The sequence below is a fragment of the Armigeres subalbatus genome, chromosome 1 (genome assembly GCF_024139115.2).
Source record: "Armigeres subalbatus isolate Guangzhou_Male chromosome 1, GZ_Asu_2, whole genome shotgun sequence".
Classification (NCBI taxonomy): Eukaryota; Metazoa; Arthropoda; class Insecta; order Diptera; family Culicidae; genus Armigeres; species Armigeres subalbatus.
In genome coordinates, this window is record NC_085139.1 from 106,412,729 (window position 1) to 106,439,475 (window position 26,747).

Genomic DNA, 26,747 nt, shown 5'->3' on the forward strand with positions numbered 1-26,747 from the left:
ACCAGTTTATACAAAATATGAAAGGGGAAGATTATTAAGGTGAAGCTACGAAAAAGTACAAAACGCTAACACGAATACCGGGATCGCAGTGGCGTTTCCCTAACCTCAATCTGTCTATGCACTGGATTTAAATTTAAGCAGGGTGTCTACTCATCTGTAAAAACAAAATTCCCTGATTTTTCCAGGTGTTTTACATTAATTTCCAGGCAAAAACAAACCTGCCATATATAGATTTAAGCAGCAAAAAAGCAAAAAAGTAAATATTGCGAAAAGAATATTTTGGTGCCTTCACGAAACAATGTTGTAAATTACTTAAGAAATTTCTCCAGGAATTCCTTCGCAAGTTCACCCAGAAATTGCTTCAGCCATTCAATCAAAATTCCTTCAGGTATCACATAGGAAATTCCTTCAAGTATTCCTTTGAAAATTTCTCCATAGATTCCATCGGAAAATCCTAAAAAATATTTTGGCAGAATAATTTCAATCGTTACAGCGCCACTAGCGTTCTATTACTGCTTTACTGTAAAAACCTTCGGAAAATAGATCGGATATTTTTTTGAAATCTCTTGGGATTTTTTAGGAACTCATTCAGAAGTATCTTAAGGAAAACTTTGTACGGAGAAAATACGGATTAGAAGCCGACAACCACATCAATATAAAGGCATCAATGAAGAATGGCTGTTGTCAGAGAAGCAGCTTGAAACGATGATGGCGTGACAAATTGGCCAGAATTCGACTGGTAGAATGTGGAGTAGTATTTTAAAAAGCTGATGTAAAATAGCCAACAGTTGTTTGAGATCGATTTAAAAGTAGACGACATTTAGTCTCCTACTGATAGGACTACCTGAGACATGCGAGCCTTTGATTATATTTATTATGCATATTATGCCTCAAGGTGTCATGTGCTTAACCGATTGTGAATGCAGGAAAAACTTCCAGTCAGTTGACTGAAATGAAATGGAATTAATGGTTCATCAACGTAAAAAGCACACTAACAAATCATGCAATAAATGCTTCGTATGTCAGCATTTTAATTATGGTGCCGCTGAATGCTTAAAAAAGAAATCAATCGGTCAGTTACACCCAGACGTGCTATTGTCTCCGGAAGTTAGACAATTAACCTACACTCTAAATAATCATCACGTCATATTCACGTGAAAAATCACGTAACTGAACTGTCTTGAACAAACGACGATTGTTACGTGACGTTGGTAATGTTCACCTGAAATTCACGTAACTTTTACTAAAAATCTTGGTGAATATGTTTGTATGTACTCGTAAACAACTTAAGTGAGATTGTGTTAGTGTGATTGCAGCTTCGGCATTTACGGAAAACCAGCATTGTAAACAATGTTCACGTCAGATTTACCTGAAAACAAACGTGGTTATCATCCACCATACTTTTTACGTGGAAGTGACTTGACAATCACGTAAGAATGAATGATACATAACCTAAACATAGTTAGGCTTCGCAGAGGTAAAGGATATTTTAGGTGCAACTAGGCGATAATTTTCCGAACCTTCAGTTCCCTCCTTGGAAAAAATATCAACGGAAGTCGCATGAAATTTAGAAGATTCGTAGAAAAGTGATTTGGAAGAAGTTTAAGCTACATGAAGTCTAGAACTACAGTTTTTCGGTAGCGTTAGCATAAAAAATTTATTTCAGATTTCAACGTCCAAGGATGGACTACCTTTTGATTGGTTTAACATCGGAAATAGCAGCAATGTTTGTGATAGAATCTAGTTTCAACATTGCTGTCCAAATCTGATAAATTTCATTCGACATTCGTTGATTTGTTCTCCAACAGTGTTTTAGCTATAACTCCGAAGTGCAATTGCCGAATGACAGCATTCCTTGTCTAATATTAAAGGCATCATTTTGCATCAAATGCATTTCAACGCATCAAGCGCATCAGCAACGCGAAGAGGTTTCCTATTTACGGCTGCTGGCAGTTACTAACTTATTTTGCATTCATTTAAAAAAAACAATTTTGTAATATATTTCAAAGCATACCTGATATCATGTAGCTTTCACTAAAAGTTCACGTAACCAGTACGTAGCAATCACGTAAGGTTCACCTGATCAAACACGTAACTACTTTCAAACTTCACGTCATTAGTACTGGAAAATCCAATCAGATTCACCTGATAAATCACGTAACTCACCGAAGCTAAGTTTTGTTCAGGTTACATGCCATTCAGGTCACTCTTACGTGAAAAGTGTGGTGGATGAGAACCATATTTGTTTTCAGGTAAACATGACGTGAAGATTTTTCAGAGTGTATTTTCACCAGAAATTTAAGAGGTATGCCAAATCATATTTCTAGGATTCTAGTTTCTGAGCCTGATTACATCATGTTTAAATTTTTATCGTGAACATGGGGTAGATGCAAATTAGAGCTTTGTCATGGTATACAGATACATATCATGGTCAGTGTCAGTGTTACATAATATTTGAGTAAACCCTTAGAAATTTGTTCAATTATCCTTGGGTTTCATTGCAAAATTATTATTTGCATTCCACTTGTTCGAAGTAGATTTCCCAGAAAAGATACAATAATCTAATCGTTGAACATTTGTTTTTTTGGTTGGTTTGGCTATACTTTTATAACAATACTCAGTGGAAAATAAGGCAGAGAAATGGTAAATGTATTTATGTAATATGTAATCGTGCTGTGGCTGGACTTACATTAGTTTTCGTGTCAGTGAGAAAACATCTGTGAGGATATAAGGTCCAAAAATGTCTAGAAAATTGATATCATTTTGAAAAACTGCACTATTCCTTGAAAAATAAATACTAATTAGAGATTTGTTTTTGTTTTAAGATGAAATAAACTTATTAAATAATAAGAAAAACAATATTTTGTTGCTTTTTGAAGTCCGTCGGTCAGATTTCATTTTTATTTCCGTAGACATTCTGAAGCAAGAAAAAAAAACAAATGATTAATCCTGAAAGTTTTTACTGTTCCAGAGCTTAAAGTTGTGTGAAACAATCCAGAATTGGCGAATAATTCAGGAAAAACAACATGGAAAACAGGATTTTGTAGAACTTTATGCTTCAAGTTAATCAATCTTAAATAGTGTAAATGACAATGCAAATTATTTATATTATGGATTACAATAGCGGTAGTATAATACACAGTGCAATAAAACCATCATTAAATAAAAAAAAATGTAACTCGAGATGACTCTTTGTTGAGCCCCACACAAGTAATGCATTGAAATGCAGCAAGTAGTTTCTAATAATATTTTAATTGTATGTGGCAAGTATCACAATCTTTTATTATCAGTATAAATAAATTAAAGTAAATAATAAAACCAATTCATATATATGTTGTCTCCCTTTGCGTGCCCGAGCCAGTGGATCTGAACGTTTGTTTTGTTTCCGTTAATTGTTTACCTTCACGTTTACTAAAGGATTCGAAACTATTGTTCATGGTGTTGAATGAGATTTGTTGGTAGCTTGCATCGGACTGTAATCCTTAATCTTCGATTAGTTTTCATTCACCACTTCCATTATGTTAATGCATGTTTGTGATTTTTGTGTTTTTCAACCTGAGTCCATTTGTCTGCACTTTTTCTACTATTATTTGTATGGAAACATCATCAATTTCTATTATGCTTTACCGCGCTCTGCCTCCCCCGGCGGCTTACTCAGTCGTTTTTTTCTTCTTCTTATTACTGTTTATAATAGCATTCATTATATGAAACAACAGAAATTCGGGCATCGCATTATTCCTTTGTTATTTTGTTTTCTATATACTCCCATAACTTACAACATACATAACGCTAAACTGTGTATGAGTCCTTATAAACTAGCGATTTTCTGCCGTTGCAGTTGCGAGAGGCTCCGATCACTCGGCTTTCGGGGTTCCATCTTCAGTTGGAGTTCGTGTGAAGGAAAATGAAAAATGAAAAATTACTTGAAAGGTAATCTCTGCTTGCAAAAAAACTTCTACAACTCTAAGAAAAGTGGAAAATATTCAAATAAATACAAGAGCATTAACATTTGTATTAGCAATTTTTAGGAAATGTCTTTACAAAAACTTAGAACGCCGGGATATTACTCATGAATGTCTACCCATTTCCCGCATACATGCATGACTTGCAGAGCCTGGTTTAGGCTTCTGGGGGCCCGGGCCAAACATGGTTGAGGGCCCTTTAATGTACCCAAAAATGTATGCAATGGGTAAATATGGTTGGTTTTGATACGCAAGGTTTTGTGGGGCTCAGGGAAACGATGAGGCTGCATCAGCTAAAAAAAAATGTGCAGTGACTGGGCTGTATCAGCGAAAATGTGTTCTCCAAACACGGCTCACGATTAAATCGTTGATAATCAGGGTAATTATTATATTAAAAATGATAAAATATGAATTTGGCTCTGTAAAGCTGGATACGGCAAGTGAGCCAGACTTCACTCGCAAAACTAGTTCCGATAGATACGAATTGAACCATGAAACTAATCATGGAGGAGGAGAGAGAGATAGCTATTGTGTGATCATTTTTGTCAAACGCTGCTTTCAAATCAGTGTAGATAACATGAGCTGAAGTTGAGCCGATTCGATGTGACAGATATTATCTGGCATAAATCTGTGATTATAAAAAGAAATCTCGCGATCGTCGCTGGGAACCCATTTTTGAAGGACGAAATTTATCCAGAATAAGGCTTTTTTTTGTTAAATATCTTGGCTGTGCATATGCACAGCACATGTTTCGAAATGGACAAATTGATATGAAATTTGCGAAAAAGAATCCACGTGTTTTGGAGGGACTCGAACCCTCAACCTCCTACTCTCTAGATAGGCGTGATAACCTTTATACAACAAGACCACATTGAAGGTCTCGTTTGCGGAAAAGCCATCAGAATCCGAGTACCAAACTTCAACGCGGTTAGCTCTTTTTAACAAATTGAATATCTTTCGGATGCTTGATTTGTCCAATCTTCACATGTACTTTACTGTTGTATATCCACAGTCAAGCGAGCCCACCTTGTTAATTATTCTAGAAACATCACACTATATAACCCCAACAACGGGCGGGTTTGTTGAGGGTTCGAGTCCCTCCAAGACACGTGGATTTTTTTCGCAAGCCAAGATATCTAACAAAAAAAAAAATGATTTTCGTACGGCCGAGTTGCCGAATAATATGCAATTAATTGTAGAATAAGGCATTGGCTAGTAGAACGCGAAACACTGCCTTCAAAAACATAAATGGCCAATGATTTTTATAAGAATGTTTTGTGAATTATGTCAAAAAACCGTTATTCCAAACGGCTATAAACGACCATTTTTATGCTAAATTATTTCATGCCAAATGACTTTATGTTAAACGGCTTTATGCTGAAAATTGCAGCGTTGCCTATCAACCAACAGCTACTACCACAGTGTAGATTACTGGGATCTGGGTCATTTGGCATAAATGCCATTTTGCATAACTTTGGTGTCATTTGGTATGATTTGAAACTGCGAAGAAAGAGAAAAGAGAAAAGTTTATTCGATATATTTTTCCACATACCGATGAAGTAGATCAAATATAAGTTCTGATAAGTTTAGACTGATCGAAGACATTTTTCCGATTGACGGACAAACGAGACGGTAGAACTGTTTCCGAGGAAGGGATCACAGTCATCATTTTCTTATTCCAGGCAAACGCCTACATCCAAAAGACGAATCACATCCAACATTGCTTTAGACCGGGCAAGCGCCTGCTTTTGAAAAAGGAATCGCATCCATCATTGTCTAATTCCGAGCAAACGCTCACCTTGAAAGAAGATTTCTCGCTTAACTTTTCAAAAGGACCTAAGTAACATTTTTTTCATGAATTAATTTGAATACTGCTATCAATAGCTTTCATGTTGTTCTGTTGATTGCGCTATAGCGAGATTTCAAATCTATCATTGCTTTATTCTGGACAAACACCTGCTTATAAAGAAGGGATCAAAAGCTTTTCACTGAGCTAATCATGAATACAATGGAGGGATAGCAAATATCAGTGATTTATACTCGACTAATGCATGGTTTCTACGAAATGATTGTCTTTTTAAATATTGCCATTGACTTTATAATATTGTTGTAGATATTTACGGTACCGTTTTTTCAGCGCCACTTAGTCAAGTAACTAATTTAATGAACTCAAAAAAAGATATGCCAAATGACCCTCACTATTGACGCTCTTAGACTACTGTGACATTGTGGACAATAAGCTCTTTCCGGCAACGATAGACGCCGTAGGTGAGCTGTGGGGATGCCTGCTTGGTCGGTTAGATAGATAGTGCGGGGTGCGGGGCCAATGTGGCTCCAAAACGTGTGGTGGTCTCTACTGCATAGGCGCGACCCTTTTTAAGTGAAGTAGCGACTGGGACACAGAGGACAGTGCGACACTATTCTCGACAGTATCCCCATGATTGCATCATTCCAGGCCAGGAGGATCAAGACTAGTGCAAAGATTTAGAATACATAAAAATCTAAGTTTTACCAAAAAATGTGGCATTTGCTGTTTCCCAAACAAACGGTTCATCTACACTGCACTGTTGACTATTACTCCCGAATCTACACATAGCTACTTACACGCCACGTTACTTACACCTCTGGTACTGCTGGTAGTACGATCCGTCTCCTCCCCCGCCGCCACTGACTGCTGGGGGCGACGATGGCGATTCATCTGTGCTACCACCGCGGGCAATGTTCCGTTCGTCGAAATGCACCACCGTATTCCGCTCGCGGTGCTCCCACCGCTCATCCTGTTCCGATTCCGGATCGAAAACCAACGATCTCGGTGAGGTAGGTTCCCGAAATTTGCCGCTCTTCTTCCTGTCGCCACCACCCTCGAAGTCCCCTGCACCGCCCAGTATCCGGTTGCCATCGGGGGTTGTGTTGTTCATGTCCAGCAGCAGCTTGGACACCTTCTTGCACTTTGTCATGTGCTTCTCCGCCCGAGCCTTCTCGGTGTACGTTTTGAAACATTTATGGCATTTGAATTTCTTCTCCACGATCTTCTTCTCCTTCATTGGCTTCAAGTTCTTCATGTGCTCGAACAAATGCTTCTTCAGTTCCTTCTTCAACTGAAATGGTTTCTTGCAGAACAGACAGGTTGTGTACCGGGCGGTGACATCCAAACCTGGGCCAACTTGGCCGTGCTCGGCCGATTCACCCGCCCGATTTACCGCCTCGTAGCATTCGTCCAGCTCATCTAGTGACTCGGAATCTGAGTCACTTAACTGATCAAGTGCTTCCTGCTGTCGGTAAATGTCTTCAATGCTGCCTACGTATTGTTGTTGCTGCTGGTGGTGATGTTGGCCGGCGCCAGGACCACCTCCGGTAGCACCAAGGGATTCCACGCTCTCACTCATTGCAGTAGAGTTGATTTGTTGGTTTGCGATAGGCTTCCGTTCGCCGTAGTGAACACTGTGAATGAGAAAATAAATAGTTCGATTAAGTTTCATTATTGTCAACATATTCATTAATGATTTTTTAAGCTAGAATATGGCCAGATGATTTTTGTATATCAAAGCATGGTGTCGTAATATTAGAACAAAACCTACCAAAGCCTTAATTTGGCTTTAACAATTTCAAAATAAGACTGCATGGTAGGACTAATTATAGTTATTAGTGTTGTTATCAGTAGCACTCGTGTGTATAATTGTGGCCTGAAGAAAAATAAAATAAAGTGATTACCTACGTGCTTCTGCTTTATATTTGATAAAACCTAAATTATGACACTTGTAGCATCATCTCCTTAACGGTACCCATTTTAATCATTGCTACAGATCACATCTAAAAGATAAAATTGCATTATGATCTCACTACACATTCTTCTGTTTGGCAAACATTACAAGTTTCGCTTTCTTGATACAGTTTGTAGACCCTCAAAATAGATACGGTAGACTCCTACTAGTAAGCAATAAAAAAAAAAGAACTCAAGTAACATCTTTCCGCTTCATGGCTTAGTAATTGTTTTTGCAAACAATGATGTCATCAGAGTGCTTCTTCGAAGTGCTACTTATCACTCGGGTTACATCAAGTTCCGCTCAAACAAATGCATTTTTATCAGTGAAACAAACGATTGCGAGATAGGGGCCGTCCAGAAACCACGTGGTCATATATGGGGGGAGGGGGGGTTTGGAAAATGACCACGATAAGCCACATGGGGGGAGGGGGGTGTTGCTCTCGAACCACGTGGTTTTTTTTACACGAAAAACTTTTGGTGAATAACAATAGCCGTGTAAAAAATACAAATCATTAAAATTTATTGATTAAATCATTAAACGCAAAGCGCATCTAAGGGCCGATGCCCACGTAGCGTTAAAAAGACGTAGGTGTGCATCGAGAAAAATCGATAACGCAGCGTCGCACAGAGGGACGAATCCTTAGAAAGAGGGTCAAAAGGTCATTTTCCAAAATGATGTATTCTATTTTTTAAATATTTTTCTCGCATTATACAGGTTATAAAACATTATAAATTACTATGGTTGAGTCAATTTGACGATATTGTGCCCATTGGGGTACCTTTGAAGTTGGCATGAAAACTGTTTTTAACACCTTTGATAATATATAAATATGAAGTATGATATCTTTGCAATATTTTTCAAATTTGTTATTCAATCATTTCAAACTCAATACATCTTCAAAGATAACATAATCAACTATTAATTGCATACATTGTATCACAAATTCATGAAATATTAACCCTTGGCTTATGGAGTTGAATTTGGGCTTATATCGAAATTTACTCATTTCGTGGTGTTTTCATGTGGTCAGAAAACAGTTTACCCATCATTACCCAGCGCTGAAAATCGCATGGCTACTATTTTACATAATATATTTTCAAACTAAACGAAATTTAGGGCCCGCCAGGGCCCGCAGGTTTTTTCCGAGGCATTTGAAAATGACGTAAAATGCATGAAAATGTATGTATATGTACTGAATGCTACAATCACAACAATCGTTATGAATGTAGTTGAAAATGATAAAATTTCATCACAGTAAGTATAATAAACCCATTTGTTCTCATTTTAAGCCATATTTGTACTTTTGACCGTCTTTTTTTCAATCCGTCCCACTGTGCGTCGGTCGCAACGCTGATGCATATCTGCATTATTTGACCATCTTAGCCTAAGATCATATCAAGACAAAATTTTCAAAACGACTTATCTGCTTTTGTAAACAAAGAATCAAACGACGATTCGACGAATCTGATAGATCTCCCACGCAAACCAACACCATCAACAAGTAGCGGAATCCTTCACCTACCTATTGATGGTTTTGGTTTGCGTGGGAGAGCTATCAGATGCGTCAAATCGTCGTTTGAATCTTTGTTTACAAAAGCAGATAAGTCGTTTTGAAAATTTTGTCTTGATATATCCATACATAAATGAACGAAAAAACAGGTTGCGATTCAGTCTCAATTTCCACAAAAAAAAAATTGGATAGGAAAAATGGAAAAATATTTTAAAAAAAAATCCGCTGCAGATGGTTTTTGGCATCACGCCGCCGACACTTTTTCATCAGCGGACTGTAGCTACAATTTTGAAAAATGTTCATGTTTTTACAATAATCCAAGAAAAAATCTTAAGATGAAAAATTCAAAAGAATTTCTTGTGGATATTCAGGAAAATTCAAGTAAAGAAATTTCCTGTAAAAACTTTGACATTACTTCATACAATCCTGATAAAATGCTGGCATTAAGAATTTTTTTTGAACAATTCTCTCTGAAAAGTTTTGCTTGGAAATTTTGATACAAATTGATAATGAAAAAAAAAAACAAAAGAACTCCAGTGTCAATTCCGACTCCGAAACTCAGAAAAAATTTCATGTGAATTCTGTCTGAAAATTAAAAACAGTCCCGTGGGAAATAGGGGTAATGACGGCTTTGGCAGGTTTTGTTCTATTATTGGCAGGGGGTTTCTTGTGACTGATTATGCTCAAATTTGCCCCAACCATTCTTTGCATATCAAAGAATATTTTGGCCAAATTTCATAAAATTCGGTCGACAAAAACCCCCCTGCCAATAATAGAACAAAACCTGCCAAAGCCGTCTGTTCCCCTACATATAATTTTCGGTGGAAAACATTCTAATGAATTTCTTCGACAAGTTCTTCCGAATCTTCACCAGAAATTCTCCTTCATTTACATAAGAAGTTTTTCGAACATTTTAAGGAGTGCACTTCAAAATGTTCAGTCTCCAGTTAGTCTTGCGAGCAAAGGCGTAGGATTGCCAATCCGGAGATGACGAGCTCGATTCTCGTTCCTGCCTAGGATGTTTTCGGGTGGGAAACATTCTCGACACCCTAGGTATAGTGTATCCATCATACTTGCTACACAAGATAAATAATCGTGCAATGGCTGGCATATAAAAGCTTTCAATTTATAACTGAAAATCCATTGGAAATTTCCTTTGAAGATTCATTAAAGTTGCCCAGGATTTTAAAAAATCTTTAGAGATTCTGTAAAAATGTAAGCTGGATTTTTTTTTCTATTTTATACTGGAAATTCTTCGGAATATGATGTTTATTGGAATTTTCATCGTAAATATGCATTTCGGATCCTTCTACGGATTCTTCTAGTTCTTCAAAATTTCTACCGAACATTTTTCGGAACTCTTCCACAGAATTTCGGAAAAAATGTCGTTGAAATTCTAAAGATTTTCCGGGGAGTTTCCGAAGAATTTCTTATCAATATTCCGAAGGGTTTCCCTTGCAAATCCAGAATAATTATTCTTGAAAATTAAGAAGATCTTGGAATTTAAAATTAATCCAAGCAATAATTGTAGGCAATAATTTAGGCTTAAGAAGCCTAGTTTTTATGATATTGAATAATTATCATAATTCTAGATTGCTTTGAAAATAGGTCGTATGTGCAAACGAGAAATTCTCTTTGATCACGCCCTCTTTCGCTAATATAGTTTTGCATGTTTTGCTACATTTCCACTTCAGCAAGATAGACAAAGCTATTGTCTTTGGATATCGGCCAAGAAATTCGAAGTAAACTTTTGTATAGTTTCGTAATAATCGAAAGAGAATAGATCCAAAGAGAGACTCTCTTTTGCACATACGACCTATTTTCAAAGCACTCTAGAATTGATCGAAAAAATTAATAATGCACCTAAATGTTCTGATTGCACAAAATTCTAATAGTGCGCATGAAAAAGGTTATGACATAGAGAAGCTTGCATTTAAAAAGTCAACATGAAATTCTAAATAAAATGCTTTTTAAATTCATAAAAGGGTCTTAGAACTAAGGAGATTCCTGCGATATAAAAAAAGTGGCAGTGTTCCAGAAAAAAAACTCTCCAATTCCTAAAACAATCTAGGTTAAAAAATAGTGTTATAATAACGATTGAAATTGAATTCCAAAACAAATCTCAACCCTTTCAGGAACGATACCCAGCGTTTTTTCACAAAAGAGAGCTAGGCCACCATTTTGTTCAGTAAAATTGTTCATCTAGATATTCGCTTTACAGAAAAAATATGGGAGCTCAAATTTGACTGACCATGAAAACTCAGATATCCGAAACCTTGGGAAGATTTCGATTCTAAGAGCGTCTAAATAAAGTTTAAATGTTTGAATCATTCTAAACAGATGGGTGGTCAGATAAGATGGGTCATCCTGAACGTTAAGCCAGTGATTAATATTCAGGAAAACGAGATGCTCAAGGTACTTCAAAATGCAATCAAGTTCAGCCCACGAATTTACCAGATCAATCAAGACATTTGCAATGTTCTCATCATCGGTATATACCCAATCCGATGAAATAAGCATATGATCCTAATTTCCATTAACATGAGATCCAAGAGACAAGGTACCCAAAATTATCTTGAGTCAACAGCAAGTTGCACAATGACTATGAGGTTTGTTCGCAAACTGTTTTTGTAGGGCCTTAGAAGCACTGGGTTCACGGACTTGAGTAGTTCAAACATTACGACTTCCAGGACGTTTTGTATAACCTAAAAAGTCTGTAGTAGCTTGTATAAATAATAATTGAAGTCATATTAACCCAATGAACCTACTGGGATATTATATCATACATCATTCATAAGTTGGTTAATTGGATAAATCGAATGATCCGAACTCCAAAATAATAATTGGTCTATAATACATCCATTCCTCTATGAGTCGCTTATGAAAGGACCATTGACTGAAGCACATTCGAGATGCGGCATAGGAAAATTATTCCAAAGTACCATCAGAGTGACCGAGAAAATATTTTTAATATGGCATCATTGGCTTTCACGAGTCGACATCAAAATAAAATTTCAATAAAGAATTAGAAATTTTGAGAGATGAGCCAGCACTGGATTGAAAATCTCTTTAGTAGAGAAAAAAATATAAATTTTCCATAATAAAATAGGAAATAGCCAATAAAGAACAATAATACACACAACAATAATAAATCAGCACTTGTAAAAGCAAAAATTGCAAGTATGAAATAAGAATTTTCCATAAACGAATCAAAATGTTCAACGAGAAAATACAAAATTTTCATGAATAAATTAATATTAGCAATAAACAATTAAAAAAAAATTATAATTATTTATTTCTAATATTGATGATTCTGAAAACAATACTGAAATTTCTACAGGAATGCTACTCAAAAGAAACAACAGTAGGAGGTTTTATTTGCATCTCTAAGATTATATATTAACTTTGTGATTCTCTGATAAACTTTTCGTTGTAGGAGTTCAGTTCAGATGCTTCGCTGAGGTTAATATCTTAAGAATTTCCAGTAGCTCCAGAGCTATGGAAGGTCCCAAATACTCTAAGGAATCTATAGGGATATTCATTGATGAACTTTATAGTTATTTAAAAAAACACTAATAAAACAATTTAAAAAAATTAAAATATAGGGATATTTTGGAAAATTTCTAAACCATTATAAATTTTTCTTGAAATTTTTATGAGATATTCGTGAGTCCACATTTTTTGTATCCTCCTGATGCATTGAAGGTGTGCGAGTTATAGATATCTTAATACCTGATACACATTACAACATGATAACATAATCAAAATTTTCGACTTCATGAAAATTTATAATTTTAATGCTGAGTTTAGTTTAATTTTGAATCAATTGAAATTGGGCATCTTCAAAATTGATCGGTTTAACCATATGTTTTAGTTACTTAGGTTTTTTTTAAATTTTTGTACTTGAAAAAACCACGTGGTCATAGGGGGGGGGGAGGGGGGGGCTGCCAAATGACCACGATAAGCCACATGGGGGGGGGGGGGGGGTTGAAAATCTCCAAAAATATGACCACGTGGTTTCTGGATGGTCCCATATGGAACTGTTCTTTCTTTGGTATTTTTTGTAGGGGTTACCAGGAGGCGTACATTGATTAGTGGAAAAGCGATGCAGTAAAATGGTTCGTCTTCATCATCGATGCTTGGTTTTTAGAAGTACGGAAATAAATTTCCACCTATTTCTATTTGGAGCAAATTTAACAAATAATCATAAATAATAATCTCATTATTCAAATTGACACAGCTTGTTCTTCTACAATGGTTCTACCACAGATAACAGATATTAAGGTTAGAACAAATTTTATTGAAAATCCTGGGTAAACTTTTGAATTGATATGCGTTTCAAGGGCCGAAAACCTCATTAATAAAGACAATAAAAAAAAAGATATGCGTTGGCCCACTACCGCCATCTACTCAACTGATTGTGGAAGTACATACGGACGCAGCTGATTAGCAACCGTTGAACGCCCCCAATGCATGTCTATTTATTTATTGAATTACACCAACAGACTAAACACAGATGATGATAAAAAATACATAAATAAAGACATACATACAATATTAAATCACTACAATAAAAATATTGTCAAGAGTTATCAACTATAATTAGTAGAGTGGGGCGTCATGGTCATTTTTTCAAATCAATGGTTTTTCGAAGCCGTTCTGGGTCCTGAACAACTGTGCAGAATTTGGACCGATTGGTTGCTTCCTCGCTTTCCGCATCGCGTTTGAAGTTTGTATGGAATTTAGTATGGGAGAACGTATATTTTTGCATTTCTACTACTAGAGGTTTCAGTGCATCGTAAATCAAGTGGCACATTACGTTAAAGTATAACCCAAAGGATGCCGAAAAACTTTGCTGAAGAAGGCACGTTGCTGGAACGTCCACGAAAAAAGTTATAACGCTTCGAAGATTGAGTGTTCAAACCATACACACTTACCTCATTTCACCGTATTCGGTAAATTTTACCGAAATCTCAACAGCAGAACTGTTCGGTAATTTATTTTAGATTTTTTGTAATTTTTTCCATTGCTCAACTATCAAAATCACCGAAAATCAGTTAAATTATTTACCGAACAGTTCTGCTGTTGAGATTTCGGTAAAATTTTACCGAATTCGGCGATTAATTTTAAGTGTGATGCCAAACCAAACCAATCGACAAGAAGGAAGATGGGTTTTGCCCTTCGATAACCATAGGTAGGCCGGTAGTGCTGGCAGAAACATTGATTCCTTGCATATGGTTTGAACAATCAATTTTTTTTTTCAAAAAACGTAATAACATTTTTTGTAGACCTTCCAGCTACGTACCTTCTTCGGCAAAGTCTTTCGGTATCTTCCAGACTATATGCTAACGTATTGAGTCACGTGATTGATGATAAATTGAAGCCGCTAAGAGCAAACATGTTAAAAAAGTTCGTTTTCCCATACTAATCTCCATGTAAATTTGAAACGCGATGCGGCATGCGAGGTCCCAACCAAAACGATTCAGAAAAATCTTGATCTCACTTGATCGGACGAAGTTTGCGTTTTTCCGTACAACTACGCCCCACTCTAATAATTAGGTGCGTTAATTATTCTGGTCAGTGAAAAACGGTGTGAAGATGCGGCGGAGGACATCTCGCCGAGGACGGAAGCTTTCCGAGCGACATTCGACTAGACCTGGAGTTACTGTCAGCTGCCGCTCTGTAAGGTAAGAGCGGAACCAGCTTATCAAATGCTGCAGTTAGATTCGTGTAAATCACATCTGTTTGAAGCAAGCTATCTGGAACGTATGGTGCAAGACACAGTAGATTCACATTCGACAGGTTCGAACAACTTCGATACAGCACAAAGTGACACGATTCCTTGATAGTAACTTATATCGCGGTTGCTCCCCTTCTTATGTACAGGAAACATGTCCGCTGTCTTCCAATAGGACGGAAATATACCACTCGAAAGAGAGAGCTGGAAGATTCGATGAAGTGGATCTAGAAGACAGTCAATGCAGCTAGGAGAGGAGACAATTATAGGGTCGATAATCGTAGTACCTACCACGCACCGGAAACTCCCCTCAGCAAGAGCAAACACACCTTTTGGGTGTTACGCGACACGTACCAATAGATGTTACAATGCGAAAGAGCCAGCAGACCGTGCCGCACCAAGAAGGGCTCAAAAGCTGCCAAGGAAAATAATCAAATATCCGCCCGCGGAAAGCGAGGATTGGTGACTCCGTTTTGAGTCCGAGAACGAGCACAAAGAAAAAACTGTGTGATAAACCTTAGGGATTACTCGTGTGGAAAAAAGTGCTACCTGATGTGCATTTTTACATGCGATTATTCCCCTCTGCATTAGCAACCCTATAACCAGAGACCGGCGGAGTGAAAAACTGTCGAAATGGCAACGTATGAAAATGCATGAAATCGTGAAAACAATACTGGCAGCACTTGAACTTTTTGCTTGCTTCTTATGGATGCAAAAAGTAAACAAGTCGAAATGGAACCGCTTTTGACGGTTCGATTGGAAACAAGATGGCGTCTTCGCCGATCTCTTATTCTAGTATTTCTACTCTGCATGGAGTTTTTTGATTGAGTGACGTCACAAAACATTGTGGGGGTTACTTGCGGCTATTGGTGATCACCGGCATCCGGTTGTGAATGGGTGGCATGAGACAGGTAGGTTGACGTTGACGCAGGGCGGGTTCTGCACAGGACGACGTACCGGATGGAGGCTGAACGATGCGCCTGTACGATAGCTTGACGATGATCAAGGCTGGAGGATGAACAGGGCGAAGGCCTGATGAGGCGCCGGGCGAGGGCTTGGCGAGCCGCCGGACGATGGCTTGACGATGCGCCAACAAAATGGCTTACTGGCGACCGGCGTGGCTATTTTTGATGCGATGGGTGACGCCGAAAGCTGTCCCGAGATGTCGATGGCAACGCACCGGCCTCGTGGATACCGTGATGACGGAATGGCCGCTGACGGAAGACCGATAGGAGTGGCACTCTCGCCAAGATGGCCACACACGTTTCGACGAGAACGATGTCCAAGATGGCGGAATTCTTCCACGAAAGACCGTTGCTGTGTTCGGAGTCCTGTTCCAATCGTCCGAGGTTAATCCTGGGGAATACAATCCACCGCTTGTGCCACCAAGCGATGGGGAAAAAAGAAAAAGGCCGCTCTGGACCTTTTTCTCCGTTTCCTCACTCGCCTTTCTCGGTTGTCAAACTTGGCACACCGGCAATCCTTTTCAAAAATCTTACACAGTATATTTCACGACTAAATACTTTTTAACTACGTTATACGTTTTACTTATAGGTTCCAACGCGCACTTCGACTCTTTTCGCGGTCATGGAACCTAATAATCTTCCTCCGGCTGAAAGCTGAGGTATTTCGACTGTTTTGGGACTTCCGAAAAAAATTCTAATGGCGAAAACAATTTTTCATCGAATTTAAAAACCGGACGTTAAGAAAACATTTCCTAAAATTTTCCCTTACACAAATTTTTTTTCAAAATATAATTCTCAAAGTTTCATGCATTTTGAGTCCTTTGGCATGAAAAACCAAAAAAAAAATTTCCCCTTTGTGAGAAAAAAAAAAGTTTTTTTTGTTTATTTTTAAGCACCCTAAATCAGTCAGATTTAGCTCAAATTGTGCATAGGGGTCGTGCACTTATTACGTAAGCATTTTTTCTGGGTTTTTCGAACACCCCTCTCCACATGTAAGATTTTTTTCATACAAATGATTTTTTTTATTTATATGAAGCGTAAGTGTTGATGTTCAGAGCTTTGGAGACGAGAAACAACGCAGGATTTAACAGGAACAATAACGTTTAATGTGAACAGGTTTTAACTGAATGGAGGTTCGATTAGGAATGAGAAAATTTTATAACAACTCTTGTTGCTAAGGTCCAAGGTACTCTACGTAAACGTTGTCTGGGTCGTACTGGATAGGACCCACGATTGCTTCGTTTTTCAACACCCCTTCTCAATCGGTTACTCCAAGTCTTGATCGTAAATCATGAAATCGTACTGTATCCAATGACTTCGTGAAAATGTCAGCTTCTTGGTCTGCACTTCCAATAGGTTCGATTTTCACTGTTCCAGCCGCAACATGATCTCTCAAAAAATGGTGTTTTATATCGATGTGCTTGATCCGTTTCGACTCCATGTTCTTTGCCAGTCCAATACAACCACGATTATCTTCGTAGATTGGAATTGATGTTGTCCTTGATTTACAGTTTAGATCTTCCAGGAGTCCACCCAACCAAATCGCTTCACTGACAGCGGAACTAAGAGCAACATATTCCGCTTCACTTGATGAAGTGGATACCGTTACTTGTTTTCTGCTTGCCCACGATACGGTTGATCCGAACACCTTGAAAACAAAACCAGTCACAGATTTTCTATCTTCTTGATCCGACGCCCAGTCTGCATCCACAAATCCGATTAACGGTGATGAGGATTCGTTTCGATTGTATAGTAAACCGAGTTTGGTAGTCCCCTTTAGGTATCTCACGATGCGCTTCAAAGCCTGCCAATGTTGATCTACTGGATTCTGCTGGTAACGTCCTAGGTAGCTAACCGGAAAACAAAGATCGGGTCGAACACAAAGCATTTGATACATTAAGCTTCCAAGAAGTTCTCTGTAGGGTTCTCGAGTTTGATTTCCAGTTCGACTCAATTGCAATCCTTTTTCCATAGGAGTTTTCGATGCGTTGCAGTCCGTCATGTTGAATTTATTCAGAATCTTTTGACCATTCCTTTCCTGAGACAGTTTCAAAATTCCTCTTTGTCGGTTGTATTCGAGTTTCATTCCAAGAAAGAACCTTGCCTCACCGCAATCCGACATTTCAAATTCACGGGACAGTTGTTGCTTCAGCATTTCTATAGATCGTATGTTTCTTCCAACGATCAATAAATCATCCACATACAGTACCAAGTAGATTTCATCTCCTTTGGTCGTAGAAGTATACAGGCAATAATCTCTTTTCGATCTTGTAAATCCGAGCTTTAACAATATCGCATTGAATTTTTCGTTCCAGCACCGGGGAGATTGCTTGAGTCCATATATTGACTTCATTAGTTTGCAGACGGTTCCCGGTGCTGATTTGACCCCATCCGGTACTTCCATGTACAATTCCTCCTTCAGGTTGCCATGAAGAAAGGCCGTCTTCACATCCATTTGATGCAGATGGAAGCCGTTTCGTACAGCCACTGCGAGTATTACACGAACTGTTGCCAAACGAGCTACAGGAGCAAAAGTTTCTTCATAATCGATGCCAGGACGTTGCAAGAAACCTTTTACGACTAGCCTCGCTTTGTGTCGCACCGCTAGACCATGCTCATTCTCCTTCAACCGGAACACCCATTTGGATTTCAAGGGTTTGACGCCTTCAGGTCGTTGTACCAGTTGCCACACATGATTTGCCTGCATTGATTTAAGCTCTTCTTTCACAGCGTTCATCCACAGTGCATGATCATCGTAGTTTTGAATCTCACTGAACTTTTGCGGTACATCTGAGAATGTTAAAGAGCCAACAGCAGTTGCTTCAAAACCAGTTAAATAATCCAGTAACTTACCCGGAAACTTGCGCTCCCGTTCGCTGCGCCTCGTGGACGATTCATTTGAATTGCTGTCCCGTTCTGGTTGCGAAGGGAGCGCGGTGGGTAATTGTTCATCGAATTCAGCTGAATTAACTTGACCTTCAATCTCCTCTACAGGATGTTCGTTCTCTGCGATAGCTATGCTGTTGTTTGCTGGATAAACTTGACATTCAATCTCCTCTACAGGAAATTCGTTCTGCTCAACGGCTATGATATTGTTTTCATCTTCTCCTTCTTGATCAGACGATGTCAAGATCTTCAAAGGAATATCTTCTGATTTATCACGGTTTGATGCATACGGATAACTATCTTCGTTAAATTTTACATCCCGTGCGATGACAACTTTCCGTGAATTCCTGTCAAACAGGCAGGGCTGGTAGCGATGAATGCCGTTCAAAATAGTGACTTTAGTGACTAACGATGACGAAAAAGTGACCAAATAGTGACTTTCATTTGCAGAAAAAGTGACCAAATAGTGACTTTTGCATGAAGTTTTGAACCGGGTATATAGCTATGATTCGTAGATTGCTAGTGTTTCATTTTCAAAATTCCTATCTAGAATGCTATCAGGAATCATAAAAAGGCATAAGCAACAAAATCATGAGGATTACTGCTACTGGATACGCCCATCCACATCATAAGGAGGGAGTGGATGAAAGCAACAGTACCAACTCTCATAAGTACCACGAAGTTGAGTATGGTGTTCCTTGGATCAGTCAGGAGCTAGCAACCCAAGTAACCATAAGCACTATATTACGCCAAATAGCCATATGGGGCCACTATATACGACTGTTCAAAAAAATAGCATTAAGGTAGCACTATATGGCTGATTTGGCGAAATATAGTGCTTATTGGCTACTTGGGAATGTGGCCATGATACCGTCGTGCAGGGCTTCTTTTGACAAATCAGGGGCTACTTTGGACATTTTAAAACAAGAATTATAACGAAAATTACTATAACATTGGCATTATCACCAATCGGGCAATTGTATGGCAACTTTCTGTTTCAAATTTGGTATTTTTTCCGTTTATTTTTTTCAAAAAATCAAAAATCCAAAGTAGCCTCCGAAGTCAAAAGAAGCTCCGCACGACGTTACCTCATATTAAGTAACAAGAAGGTATCTACCCAACGGTAGTGAGCTACAAATTGTGTCACAAAATTATGTTGATAATTACAACTACATTTGTTGTTTAATATGAGCTCGAAGTTTTCTGTATAACAGCCAAAGAATGATATGAAATTATCTATTTGATTCCTAGACGGTGAACTATTTGGACTCACAAAGTCCAAAGTCAGTTTTTCGCGATTTACTCAACTTACTAATGATTTTCGACTGAGGAAATATCATATAAACCCGTCGGAAACTATAACGAATGTAACTGCTGAAGGAATGAATCAAATTCATTCAGCCGTTTTTGAGTTATGCGGATACGAACACAGGCCATTTCATTTTGAAGAAATTAAAAAAATACGATTTTACCTGTTATTAAACAATGGTTTAATAATAAATGGTTTTATAATAAATGGTTTAATAATAAAGTTTTCGAGAATTTGAGCTCGAAGTGGTATTCTGAGGAAAAGTTTGCAAATCAAATAAAGCAATGGTCTTTTATTGGAAATCCAGAAATTCAAATAAACTTCAATATCTAAGCGGCAGACTTGAGTATTAAAGTTAATTGAAAATTGATGGTCAAATTATCTCTAGTTAAAAAAATCTTTAAAATCCTTTTTTTTGTATTATTTCAGATTAAAAAAATCCGATCAATTCATACACCTCCACACTAGTTTTTTGGGTATCTATTCTTAATTGTTAATAAACGGAATCTTTTTATAAAAATGAAATATTTTGAAATAATTTCAATCGAAAAGTTTTGAATCCAATGGCTTGTGCTAGAATTACTTCTGACATAACTATGGCTCTACATTTTTTTATTGAGACTTCATCTCGAAGGGTCGCAAGGCTGTTTTCATCATCGACGCCCTTATCGCTCATTATTCTCCATGACGTTGAGAAACATCAAACATATTCTTTCTCATGTGATGAAACTGAGGCTGTTTACTGTCTTTGTTACAGGATGGTATCAACGCTTACCAACAGACGTTGCTCTGGTTTCAATACTCTTCAATTCTGTACTCTTTACTTGAGGTTAGCCTTTCGCATTTTGACAAATTCCATTCGTGAAGATCATGGTTGACATGAATCGGAAATAACCTCACAATTTTCACAACACACTTGGAACTTCTTTGGTGCATATTTCTCAAATTTAATATATTTCTACCAGATTCACATTTGAGTAAGTTGATAATAATAGGTAAAAATGATTTTTATTTTTGACTTTTGGATGCAAATAGTGACTTTTTAGTGACTAGACTCAAAATAGTGACCAAGTCACTAAAAAGTGACTCGCTACCAGGCTGAACAGGCGATATCCGTTTGCAGTATATCCAATCATTACCAATTCTCGACTTTTTGTATCAAGCTTCTTGCGTTGCTGATTCGGAATCCATGCGAATGCTTTACAGCCGAAGACCTTTAGTTTCTTCAAGGTTGGTTTCTGACTTGTCCATCTTTCAGCCGGGGTGAGATTCTTGGGTAACGCCGATGTAGGACTTCTATTTAGTAAAAACGTACCGGTCAAAGCAGCTTCTCCCCACATTGATTTGGGCATTCTTGAGTCGATTAGCATGGTACGAACTTTCTCCACTAGTGTTCGGTTGAATCGCTCCGCCACCCCATTTTGTTGGGGGGAATACGCCACCGTCGTCTCTATTTGAATACCTTTAGCCTTGTAAAACTTCATCTGATTGTTAGAGCAGTATTCACGACCCTGATCGACTGTCAACTTCGATATTGATGTACCGAACATGGCTGTTACCGTAGCCTCATACTCTTGAAATTTTTCAAATACTTGTGACTTTTTCTTCAACAGGAACACCATTGAAAAATGCGAATAATCATCGATGAAGCTCACGAAATAACGGTAGCCATCCCAGGATGCAGGCTCTATTGGTCCACAGACATCTGAATGGATTCTTCCAAGTGGTCTCGTTGCTCTTTCTCGTTTTCCATCAAATGGTTCTCGACACATCTTACCTTGAACACAGGCTTCACAAAATTTGAGCTTCTCAGGTTTGAATTGAAGTCCCTCGGCCAAATCTTCTCGCACCATCGTCTTCATACCATTTTCACAAAGGTGACCTAGTCTTCGATGCCATAGATTGGTTATCTCCGAACTGCACATGTTCGCTTCTTTTTCTGGGACTTCAATTTCAAGCTCGTACAGATTACCTCGCAGATAAGCCGTCGCAATAGATTTTCCATTAAGCTTCGACATAGCTACCTTGTTGTTTAACACGACTTCAATTCCTGCTTTTGTTAACTTCTTGACTGACATCAAATTGTCTCGGAGGCTTGGTACGTACAACACGTCCTTGACATGCAACGGAATTCCCATATTACTTTTCCCTTCGATGATTCCAACCTGCTTGGCTTCCAAAAATTGTCCATCCTTAGCAACATTGATTATCACCGGTTGTTGTACTGCGTTTAGGGATGAGAAAAATAATTTTGAATTTACGAGATGGTCGCTTGATCCAGAGTCCAACTTGAACACAATCTTCCCGACGCTGTCTCGTATCGAATTTTTACGATCTGCCATGAATACAACTGATCTTGAAGTACATGCCTCGTTTGCGTTTCGTTTAGCTTTCTTGCAATCTTTCTTCATATGTCCTCTTTTTCCACATACGTGGCATTTTCCATTAAACCGATTACTTTGCTTCTGATTTTCTCCGATGAACGCTGCTGGCTTGTCCTCTACGGTATAATTTCTTTCATTTCGCTTTGATTCTTCATCAATCAGACGGGTCTTCATTACCTCATAGGTTAGTTCGTTCTCTGGTAGATTTTCCAGTGCTGTCACCAGTGCATCATAAGACTCCGGAAGCGTGAGAGCCAGCGATGAGCAAACATCACTCTCTTCAAGCTTCGATCCAGCCATGCGCAGTTGACGGATTAAATCTTCAAACTCCAACAAATGAACCCGAACCGAGGCGCCGTCCTTTAGGTGCAATCTTGCTATTTGCTTCCTAATAAGAGTTTGTCTACCTGCTGACTTCTTTGCAAAAGTATCCTCGAGACTTTTCCACATTGCTTTAGCCGTGCCTTTGTCCCGAACGCAGCCTAGATACTCATCCGCTACAAACCCTACCAATATCGCCTTGGCCTTCCTATCCATTTGGTGGAACTTTTCTGCTTCATCAGCCGCTGTCGGTACATTTTTCACGATAGCGTCCCACACGTTCACCGCCTCCAAATAAGTTTGTACACGAAATTGCCAGACGTCGTAGCCTTTTCCGGAAAACTGTTGAATTCCGTGCACCGCAGCTTCTTTACGTTGGTCACCCATAACCTGTTGATGTTCAGAGCTTTGGAGACGAGAAACAACGCAGGATTTAACAGGAACAATAACGTTTAATGTGAACAGGTTTTAACTGAATGGAGGTTCGATTAGGAATGAGAAAATTTTATAACAACTCTTGTTGCTAAGGTCCAAGGTACTCTACGTAAACGTTGTCTGGGTCGTACTGGATAGGACTCACGATTGCTTCGTTTTTCAACAGTAAGATATTGACCAACCCCCCCCCCCCCTTACTCCATAAGTGCTTACGAAAACGTTTGCGTATCGTCCGGTGTTAAAATTCGATGAAAAAAAAACGATTTTTTTTCAATTTTTTTTAATAACTTCAGATCTTGACGTTTCATGCATTCTTAAGTCATTTGGCATCAAAAACAAAATTTATGGAAATAAATGTGGGAAAACGTACATTTTGGTGTTTTTACGCCTATAGAGGTTTCGATTCATCTTCCCTACGTCTGCCGTGTTTAAAACAGACAGGGGTTCCGTTTGGGCAATATCGTTACAAATTTGGCACTCTATCAAGTGGATCTTATTGGTTGCTTAAAATTATGAATACAACATGTTTTACTTCATTAAAATAATGAAAACTATTCTGTTTATTAATGAAATAAAGTAAACTATGACTAAAATGTAAAGGTGATGTAATTCTTGATGTGCAGTATTCAAGCTTTCAAAACAGAAAATGGCAAAACTGATCCACATGATCCTCGAGGATCTCAAACTTATAGTCTCTTCAAATATTGTGTACGGGTTGAATTAATAATTCATTTCAACATTGTTTTTTTTTATAAGAAATTGAATTATGGTGAGGTAAAACATGCTTTTTCAGTAAAATCATTGCAAGTTACCAATATATTGATTATTATCCAATATTTTTATTTTAAGAGGCATCTTTCATAGATGTTTAGCCTATGCATACAATTCATCAACTAAATTTATTATTTTATGCTTATATTCTTAACATGTCCGTTTTACCCACACACTACATATTTTCATTTCACCCGCATACTTTCAAACCGGGATTTTTTCATCGTGATTCAATGTCATAAAAATCACAAAATCCGATTGTTTTCTACTAAATTGACTTCAAGCCATCGTAGTGCTTCAAATTAAGATTCACGTAAGTGGTTTAGGTCTCCAATATTATGACTTTTCCTTGTGAAAATGAAGCGATTTCTTAGGGTGTCCATATTACCAGACTCCCTAAATCAAGTGGCACATTGCGCAAGTATAATTCAAAGGACGCTTAAAAACTATGATAAAGATGGAACCTACGTAACTGGGACGTTTACAAAAAAAGTTATGGCGGTCCTAAAATAGTAATAGGGGTGATCGGGAAAAATGGGCCACCTAAGGAAATCGTTCCGAAAAAGGCTGAAAAACTCAAAAAATCTTCATTCAAATGTAGTTGACACATACTAGGGAGTGTTACCTTTCATATTACGTCGATGAATGATTGATTTTGAAATGTATTTCCGAATATACGGGCAATATGCGCCATCCACCCAAAACGCTTTTTTAGGAGAAAAAAATCATAATAAGGAAGGATATGATATTTCTACAACGGTTTAGAGTATTCCATACTAAATGAGAATAATAAACCGCCAAAGAGTGGACCGAATTGATTTACAATTCTTCACTATTTGCACAGACACATTTTATTTGGTCTATGTTAATTTTTTCGGTTTCGATCGCAGTAATGCGATATTGTAATTTATCCGTAATGCATATAATATAGATGATAATATTCTTGTATTCGGAAACTGAAATTCGTTCGCATATTAAGGCCTAATATGCTGCTCTGTGCAGGTATGATCATATTTCCTCAGAGATTGGTTTTATTATAAATCCAGATTTGTATCAGTACAAACATGTGTGCAAAATTATCAATTGGAGATAGATCTTTTGATTGAAATGCATTTCTGACCTGTATTTAAATCAGTATTGTGTCAAAACCGTATTTATAAGTTTCAAATTTCATAATAATTTGACCTATGCAGCGATAATTTACACTTTCAAGTTTGAATTTGTATTTTGAAGCGGTTTCACGTTGAGGTATATGTGGAGCATTCTCTTAAAGATCATTTAAGTTTGACATAATAAAACTTGACAATAAGCTCAAATTAAGGGTGGCACATATTGCACCGTATGTTCATATTGCCTCTACTACCACTGTTTTAAAAATTAAGGTCGATAAATTGTTTTTGAAGGTGCCAAATGTAATTGAACACATTAAGTTTTAAAATTCTTTAAAAGCTCTTGAGTGCTGCTTTGAGTAAAAAAACTAATGTAGTGCCAATAAGAAGAATAAGAAGAAGCTAATAGAGCGCTCAAAGAATATAATGAATCATTCAATTTTCTTCACAAAATTTCCTCATAAACTTGAAACGGTTTGTGCTAGGTCAGATGATCTTCACTACATGAAACAAAATACACATTTTTGAGCAACCATAATAAGCACGGTACAATCCGATGGCAAACTGACTACCGGACCCATTCATTGTATCAGTGTAAAGATTGATATCAAACTTCAGTGAGGTTTTGATCCTTTCTAAATTATCGATTTCCACATTTCACAACACAATTAATTACAGTGAACCCCCTCTTACTCGGCATTGAAGGGCCATCAAGTTAGAGAGGTAACGTTTTGAAATTAGTAGGAAGCAATCAATCAGAGTAGCCAGGATTTGCATAAGATAAAGCACGCAGCACAAGTCGAGTTACAGAATATCGCTGAGGGTGGAGTTTTTTTTAAAGAAGACAAAAAAAGATAACTGCGTCTGATATTTATTTGTTACCACAGCCTACCAGTTACAGGACTTTCCTTAGGTCAAGGAAGTAAACATACAAAACATACAAGCAAATCATTTCCGGCAATCACTATGATTTTTAATTTGTAATTTATTTATTTTTCAACGTAAACCTGTTAGTTAGGATTTTAAATCAGGCCAAGGAAGCTACATCGTTTTATTCGCCTACTCTTCCGAGCAATATTGTCAAATTGAAATAACTACTCAACGTATTCGTATTCTCTGAAGATATGCATTGGTAAGCCTTTATAGGCATACAAACAGTAGGTTGGTATGTGATAAATAAATATTGCACAATTGAATCAAAATGATTAACAGCTGCAGAGACACTACACCTCAGTTTTTAAGTAATAAAGCAGTCTACAACGACCGTCACTCCAACTTGGTTTAATTATTGGTATTAAAAAGCAAAACCAACTCATTCATTACAAGTAATAGCACCCTTTCAAGAAAACCGCAGCCATTTATATCGCACCTCTCCCAAATGACGATGAAAATTTTAGTCGGCAAATTCGCATTCAATTTTCTCACCTATTTAATGCGTATTCCAACGATCCGCTTCATCCAATCCAGTCTTCATTCGGTAAATTCTTCACCAAGCATAGTTTTCACTCCAAAAAGTAGCACTCTGCGATGGATTATGATTCGATTGTAGCAAACTGTGAAAATTTTCGTTCTACTTCACGATCATCCAAAAGTA

At 37.7% G+C, this 26,747-nt stretch overlaps 1 protein-coding gene across 2 annotated transcripts; it reads right to left on the reverse strand.

The window, feature by feature from the left end:
• Positions 1-3,248: 3,248 nt before the first annotated feature.
• LOC134204397 (uncharacterized) lies at positions 3,249-26,747 on the reverse strand. 2 transcript variants are annotated; one of them, XM_062679217.1, is made up of 3 exons: positions 26,579-26,747; positions 6,583-7,403; positions 3,249-3,877 (listed from the first exon to the last, which is right to left on the reverse strand). In XM_062679217.1, exons 2-3 carry the CDS (start codon positions 7,346-7,348, stop codon positions 3,855-3,857), a joined length of 789 nt encoding a protein of 262 aa, XP_062535201.1. In that variant the 5' UTR covers positions 7,349-7,403; positions 26,579-26,747; the 3' UTR covers positions 3,249-3,854. The 2 variants fall into 2 exon arrangements, with proteins under 2 accessions (XP_062535201.1, XP_062535210.1); XM_062679226.1 differs by having other exon boundaries at positions 6,567-7,403.